The sequence below is a fragment of the Chrysochloris asiatica genome, unplaced genomic scaffold, assembly GCF_000296735.1.
Source record: "Chrysochloris asiatica unplaced genomic scaffold, ChrAsi1.0 scaffold00372, whole genome shotgun sequence".
NCBI classification, from domain to species: domain Eukaryota; kingdom Metazoa; phylum Chordata; class Mammalia; order Afrosoricida; family Chrysochloridae; genus Chrysochloris; species Chrysochloris asiatica.
The window spans coordinates 1,847,345-1,855,311 of record NW_006408890.1 but is presented as its reverse complement, the minus strand read 5'-3'; the positions used below and the strand labels follow the sequence as shown (position 1 = coordinate 1,855,311).

Here is a 7,967-nt window from a genome sequence, read left to right as displayed (position 1 = left end):
ATCTACTTATGAAAAATCATCCACTGAGAACCCTGTGGGCACAGTTGTACTCTGACACATGCGGGGGCAATGAGCAAGGGTTCTCTGGATGACATCAGAAGGCTGTGGTGTAGTATAAGAGACATTATCTTAACGATTTAAATGTATTTTCTCCGTGTTTGCAGTCAGCTCTCCAAATCCGAGCAGAGCATCCTGAGCTCCCAACCCTACCAGAAATCTGAGTGCTACCCCGTAGCTTGGGCAGATGCCTTGGAGTGATGGAGTTAGATGAAGAAACACTCCAGATAAAGAAAGAGAAAAGCCTTCATTAATATCCGAAAGTTGACTGCAGAACACCAGCAGCAGAGAGACATTATACATTCTAAGAAGACTCTTACACTTTTTTTTAATCCTACCTGTGGATAAGGTGAATCACTTACTGTGTGGAGGGGTTGCAATTCTAACACATTCATACTAAATCACAAGGTGGTCAAGATGCCCCACAAAACATCTCAAAGGAGGGCAGGATTCGGTATCCCTGTTCCGGTTTGTTCACATGGCCACTCCGTCTCAGAAACAACTGGGATCCAGGCAATTGTTGGCATTCCAACATGGAAGACTCAAGGACACATTGAGGGGTGTGTACAAGATGCGTCCAGGAAGTATTTAGTTCTATTTAGTCTTAGCTAAGACAAACAGTTGGGAGTCCTGGTGTGGTACTGTGTAATAAGCACTGGACTGCTAACCACAAGGTCGGCAGTTCAAATCACCAGACGCTTCTCAGAAACCCAATACAGGGTTGCTATGAGTCGGAACGGACTTGACGGCATTTAATAACAAGGATCACATGAGTCTGAAGTAACCTGATGAGACGTAACAGCAAGCAACGAGAAGCCAAGCAGATACGCTCTTTAAACGGTCGTGGTGTTGGCTGTGTTGCACGAGTTGCTTCCAACTGTCAGCGGCTTTGTACAGAGTTTCTAAGGCTGTAAATCTTTACGGGAGCAGAAAGCCTCAGCTTTCTTCTGAGGAGCGACTGCTAGATTAGAACTCGTAACCTTGTGGTTTGCAGTCCAGCTTGTAATCTACTCCTTAGGGTCACTATGATGTTGTTGTTAAGTGCCGTCGAGTCGGTTCCGACTCATAGCGACCCTGCATAGGGTTTCCACGGAGCGGCTGGTGAGCTTGAACCACCGGTCACAGTGTATTATCCCGTATGCAGGCAAAAGTTGGGCAATGAATAAGGAAGATGGTAGAAGAATTGATGCATCTGAATTGTGGTGTTGGAGAAGAATATTAAACAGACCATAGACCGTCACAAAAACAAACAGATGTGTGTTGGAAAAAGTACAGCCAGAGTGCTCCTAGGAAGCCTGGATGGGGAGCCTTCGTCTCTCATATTTTGGACATGTTAAGGCATCATGCTTAGTGACATGAGCGTCTTCCTAGACACTCCCTCACCCAGGAGATGGATTGGTCCAAGGACAGAGCAATGGACCCAGCTATAACAGCTGTCAGGGAGCTGTGGTTCTGTTGAGTGTAGGGACTGCATCTAACAACACGAGTTCAAATCCAGTCTACGGCGGTGGGCTTGGTTTGTGGTGGTTTACCATCCTCTGGTGGAGCGCTGTAGGATAAGCACTGAACCGCAAGTCGGTTTGAACTGTAAGGTCGTCGGTTCAAACTCACCAGTGGTTCCTTGGAAACCTAATACAGGGTCGCTATGAGTGGACGACAATAAGCTGCAAGGAGAAGCCTTGGTTGTGCTGTGGGTTAGGTTGCGGTTATTGTTAAGTGCCATCGAGTCGGTTCGGACTTAGGGTTTCAGAAGAGTGACTGGTGAGCTTGAACCGCCAACCTTGCATTTCAAACGGCTTTGCATTCTGGTGTATTAACCTACAGCGCCACACCAGGACTATCGGCTGCTAACTGCAAGATGGGGATTCGAACCCAACTGTTGTGTGCCCCAACATATTCAGTCTGGGCAACTGTGAGTTGTGATCCACTTGTTGGAAGTGGGTGCGCTCTTCTGTAGGGAGAGGACACCATGTTGTTCATCCCCCTCCCCCTCCCAGTTGCTGGGACCCACCCAAGCCTCCAACCCCAGTGCAAGCTGCCCCCAGTGCAAAGCCGGCCACTGCCCGAAGACAGAACCATGGGGCCAGGGAGACCCAGGGGGGCGGAACCATAGGGACCTGAGGGTTTGTGAAAAGCCTTGCGGCACAGCCAGGTCCCCAGGGGAATGGGGGGCTCTGAGACTCACCCGACATGGTCCGGGCGCAGGGCGCTGGCCGTGGGTAGTGGACGAGCTGGGCAGCTGAGGCTCTGGACGCACGAATTCCCGGCCTGGGAGAGGCTGGTGCTCAGATGGCGCCGGGTGACGCCCACCCTGCACTCCCTCCTCGCCCTCCGTCCCTTCAGGATACCCTAGGTCGCCTGGGAGCGACTCCCCAAAGACTCCCCATTCATATGCGCGCGGCCTTGGAGCCACCCCAAGCCAGCCATGCTTTCCCCAGCCTCGGAACCCCGGCCCAGAGACCCCCGCCGCGCGCCAGCGACTCCCACCGCGCCCTAGCCACCCCAAAGTCTCAGGGCTGCTGATGCCCTGCTTCCCGGCCTCCAGAGACCTCGAGACCCCATCACCCCGTGGGCCCCAGTCACCCCCTTACCTACCCAGCCTCAGCCTGGACAGTTGCTGACCAGATCCTGCACTCCCGGGCCCTGCGTCCAGCACCAACTCTGCGACCCAGATCGAAGACTCTAAATGTCCCCGTGGTCTCCCTGGCCCCAATGACCTCCGGCCTCTAAGCCCCCAGCTTCCCCGGCTTTCGCCCCCTGCGTCTCCCGCACCTCCTTGCGCTTGCCAGCCCCGCCCCGCCGGCTCTGGGAGGCCCCGGTCCGCGCCCCGTGATTGGCTGCTCCTCCAAGCGCGCTCCGCCTGCCCCACGCCTCGGACGCGCAGCCCGGGCCCCGGGGAGGAAAGAGTGAGGAGGGTTAGGTCTCCTCCGCGCCTCTCCGGACGATCCAGTGGCTCACAGTGTCTGGGTTGGGACATTTAACCTTTCATTGGCAATCCCCAAAGTCAATATTTGCACTTGTGTGTGGATCTAGGCTCAGAGCCCGTGTGCTGCCCGCTGTCCAGGCGGAGGCCACACTCCAAACCCATGGGCCCCCCCCCTCCCCCGCGCAGCAGGACTTCAGCACGTGATCCCTCTGGGTGGTGAGTGACGTGTGTGTGTGTGTGTGTGTGTGTGTGTGTGTGTGTGTGTGTGTGTGTGTTTGTTGGTACCGATGCACGCGTGGTCCAGCTCAGGATAATAGAATGAATGCATGATCATGCCTCAGCCATGGCAGATACTTGCAGGGACGGGTCAGTGGGCGCTCGAAGGAGTGGACCGATGCAAGGACATGTGAACAAGAGAATGAATGAAGGAAAAATGAATGCCTGAATGAATAAGTGAACGCAAGCGTGGATGTGTGAGGGAATGAATGAAGACAGGCACGCATGAATGAATGAATGAATGCACAGATTAATACATGCACGAATGCATGTCCATGAATGAATGAGTGAAGGCATGAATGAGTGAATGAATGAACGAGTGCGCGAGTGGATGAATGAATGAACGAGTGCATGAATGAATGAATGAACGAGTGCATGAATGAACGAGTGTATGAGTAAATGAATGAGTAAAGGAATGAATGAGTGAATGAACGAATGCATGAATGAACGAATGAACAAGTGCATGAATGAACGAGTGCATGAGTGAGTGAATGAATGTATGGATGAGTGAATGAATGAATGTATGGATGAATGAATGAAGGCATGTCTATGTGCGTGAATGAATGCATGCATGAATGAGTGAATGAAGAAGTGAAGGCGTATTTGGATGACTGAATATGTGAATCATTAAATGAAAGCATGAATGAATGAAGACATGATGTGTGGGAATGAATGAATGCATGCATGATGAATGAGGTTACGGGCGAGCATATGAATGAATGAATGAAGTGGACATAGACATGTATGAATGAATGAATCAATGAAGACATGATGTGTGGGAATGAATGAATGAATGCATGATGAATGAGGTTACAGCGAGCTTATGAATGAGTGAATGAAGTGACATAGGCATGCATGAATGAATGAGTGGATGGGTGACTGAATGAAAGAGTGAATGAAGAAGGGAATGCGTGGGCGAGTGAATGGATGAGTGAATGTACTTGAAAACAAACCATCGTGAATTACCGATTACATGAATCAGTGCAATGCCTGCATGAGGGAATGAATGAATGAGTGGCTGCAGGAAGCTCTGCATGAATGAATGAGTGAAGGGACAAATGGGACAGGTATTCTAATGGGGGGCTTGCCTGTGTCCATATCCCTTCTGATTAGGCCAGGACCCCTGCACAGGCCCATCTGGGAAGAGAAAGGATCAAGGAGGGAGAGGAGAGGCCACTGGGGCGAAACAAGTCTACACCTGGGCCCTCAGACCAAAGCAGAGGACAGGGACCCAGCTGGTCAGATGACTGACCCAGTCAGTGATGGGAACAGAGAACAATGGGTCGAGGCTTCATCTGCAGCCAGATGTGTGTGTGATGTTGACCAGGGTTACCCAACCCTTAGGATTTTTCCAGTCCTGTCCAGAGTTTAAAACATTTTTTCCTTCAACTTTTTTTTTTATATTGTGAATTGAATGAAGATTTATAGAGCCAATCATCAGTTGTACTATCGACAAATCACACATTTTGTTTCTTCTCAATGATTACAGTCCCCTCCATGCGACAAGAGTTATCCCATGGTCTCCCTGGGGCTCTTCTTTCCTGTCTTCCTTCTTTCCCTGCCCTCCTGAACATTGTCCTCAGGTAAATGCTGCCTTTTGGATCTGGAAGGCTTGACCATGCCAAGGTGTAAGATCCTCACTGGTGTGGCTGCCTCCCTACTTTATTGCTTGGCTGACAATTAAGTCAGGGCGTGAGTCCACTTCCAGACCTGATGGATGACCAGGAGCCGCGGTCTCAGGCTTACAGCAAGCACTCTTTATGTGACCAGGAAAGCTAGTCTTTTCTCCTTATTTTGCGTTTTCTTCCACATTGTATTCCACTCTCTCCAGGACTTTCTAATATGATTCTTTTCAGACTAGTCGGTAGTGGTAGTTGTTAGGAGCCATTGAGTTGGTACTGACTCATAGTGACCCAATGTACAGCAGACTGAAACACTGCCCTGTCCTTTGTCAACCTCACTGCTGTTGCCACGCTTGAGTCCATCAATGATGCCACTTGGCCAATCCATCTTGCTGGGCGTCTTCCTCTTTTTCTCTGACCCTCCACCTTACCAAACATGATAGCCTTCTCCAGCAACTGGTCCCTCCTGACAATATGTCCAAAGTGTGAGAGATGAAGTTTGGCCATCTTGGCCTCCAAGGAGCACTCTGGCTTCACTTCTTCCAAAATGGAGCTATTGGTTCTTTTGTCAGTATATATATGTATGTGTATGTATGTACACACACACACACACATATACATACATACATACATACATACATATACATACATATATACACACACACACACTTTTACTACTGTAAGGAGTCCTGGTGTGGCGCTGTGGGCTAATGCATCAGACTGCAAAGTCATTTGAACTGCAAGGTTGGCAGTTCAAACTCACCAGCTACTCCTTGGAAACCCTATACAGAGTCACTATGAGTTGGAACTGACTTGATGACACCTAGCTACAACAACACTGCCCTCCGTACACATGTTCAGCCTGTGTAGCTATCCCTCTATCTACCCATTATTATTGTAAAGTGCCTTCAAGTCATTCTGACTCATCGCAACCTTCTATAGGGTTTCCAAGGAGCAGCTGGTGGGTTTGAACTGCCAATCTTGTGGTTTGCAGTCCGACCTCCTAGGATTGAGGACGGCATGATTTCGACTCGTTTACTTTGGGCACATTCTCAGGCAAGACTGCGGCTCCTTAGAAATGGACATTGTGTTGATAAACTAGAGGGTCAGTGGAAACAAGAAAACCCATCACGAGACGGACACATACATCAGTCACAACTATGATGTTGAATACACCAGTGATTATGAGAGTGACTCACACCCGGGCATCCTTTCTTCTCGCTGTATGAAAGGAGTCGTGGTGGACTGCTAGCTACGTGGTTGTCAGTTCAAACACACCGACCACCTTGTGGGGGAAATATGAAGATTTCTGCTCCCATAAAGACTTCTAGTCTCAGAAACCCTACACACGGACTCTGTTAAAATCACCTGGATGGCTGCAGGTTTGGGTACATAGATCAGCATGAGTCGGAGCCGGCTCTGCGCTGACCGGGAGTCAGCTGACCGGCTCAGCGCTGAATGAAGGGACGCATGTGGGTATTCATGAACGGAAGAACAACATGATCATGGGCAAATGAGCCAACAAACACATATGAGGGGGCTTTGAGAAATCCATGGAAAGATTTCAGTATCCCTTAACTCCGATTCCCCACGAACTTTCTGAAGCCCCTTTGTATGTGGACCGACCAATGACTGGAGATGAACATCGTGTTTGACAAAGTGGAGTGTCAACAAAAATGAGGGCAACCCCTCAACCCGGTGGATGGGCAAGAACGAGGTCAGGTAGAAGGATGACAACCATGGTGTGGACTGAGAAGTGTTTTGTCCTGCTGTGGACGACATCGGGGCCCACTCGATGGCGCCCGAACAAGAGTTTGGGTGAATCGAATCCAGCGAGGACTTTGTGGCTCAGGTGTGGCCCGCAACGGCGGTCAGTTTGAAAATTCCAGATGCACCGAGAGTTCTTACTGACTTGGAGCAGAAAACAGGGGCATAGTCAGGAAGCTGCTAAGGCAGATTCCCCACCCTCAGAAGCTGTCTGCTTAGATCATCGAGGGGCTGGGGAAGAAAGCAGGTCACAGCCGAGGGCCACCTGTCCGGCAGGTCAAACAGGCCAGGTGGACCAGGGGAGCTCGACAGGGAGAAACAAATGTCCGCTGGGATTTTCGGGATTGCTGGAGACTCAGATGTATCATAACTCCCATTTCCTTATAGGGAACTGCTGGAAATTCACATCAGATTCACAAAAGGAATTAGAACGAGGGATAGCCTTGTTGCTGACAAAACATCAGATAGATCTTGGCTGAAAGCAGAGAATATCAGAAAGGTGTTTACAAAGGCTTTCGATTGTGTGGATCATGACAAGCTATGGGCAACATTGTATAGTATGAGTATTCCGGAACATTTAATTATGCTCATGAGGAATCTGTACATGGACCAACAGGTGGTTGTTTGAACAGAACATGGGAACACTGAATGGTTTCAAATTAAGAAAGGTGTGCTGAGCAAATAATCCGAGAAGCTGGGTTTTGTGAAGAAGAATGTGGTATCAGGATTGGAAAAAGATTCATTAGCAACCAGCGATATGCAGATGATACAACCTTGCTTGCTGAAAGTGAAGAGGACTTAAAATACTTACTCATGGAGATCAAAAGACCACGGCCTTCGGTATGGATTACATCTCAATGAAAAGAAACAAAAATCCTCACCACTGGACCAGTAAACAATGTCATGATAGATGGAGAAAACACTGAAGTTGTGTCAGACTTCATTTTGCTTGGATCCACAATCAGTCAATACTTGTGGAAACAGCGGTCAAAAAGTCCAATAGCATCATGCTTGGTAAAGTTGGCGGTCAGGGAAAAAGAGGGAGACCCCCAACAACGTGATGGATCGGCAAGGGCATCCTTTGTGAGGACGGTGTAGGACTGGGCAGGGTTTTGTTTCGTTGCATATAGGGTCATTATGAGTTGGGACTGACTTGGTGGCACCTAACAACAACAACAGCTAGTTCTTTGACTACCTAGGTGCGGCAGGCTGTTTCCATAAGGACTGAACAAGTATCCAGGGACGTCACCCCTAGGGGAAGGTGATATTCACGCCTCCATCTTTCAAAAGCATCTGCAAAGTGTCAGCCGGGGATGCAG

The 7,967-nt window shown here is 49.3% G+C and overlaps 1 protein-coding gene across 1 annotated transcript in view; it reads right to left on the bottom strand.

Moving 5' to 3' along the window:
- The window catches only part of GYG2 (glycogenin 2), a 30,597-nt gene extending 28,348 nt beyond the window's left edge, over positions 1–2,249 (bottom strand). The window contains exon 1 of the mRNA XM_006876270.1: positions 2,243–2,249. Within this exon, the coding sequence (XP_006876332.1) occupies positions 2,243–2,249 (7 nt within the window). The remainder of the gene's footprint in view (positions 1–2,242) is intronic.
- Positions 2,250–7,967: the final 5,718 nt, after the last annotated feature.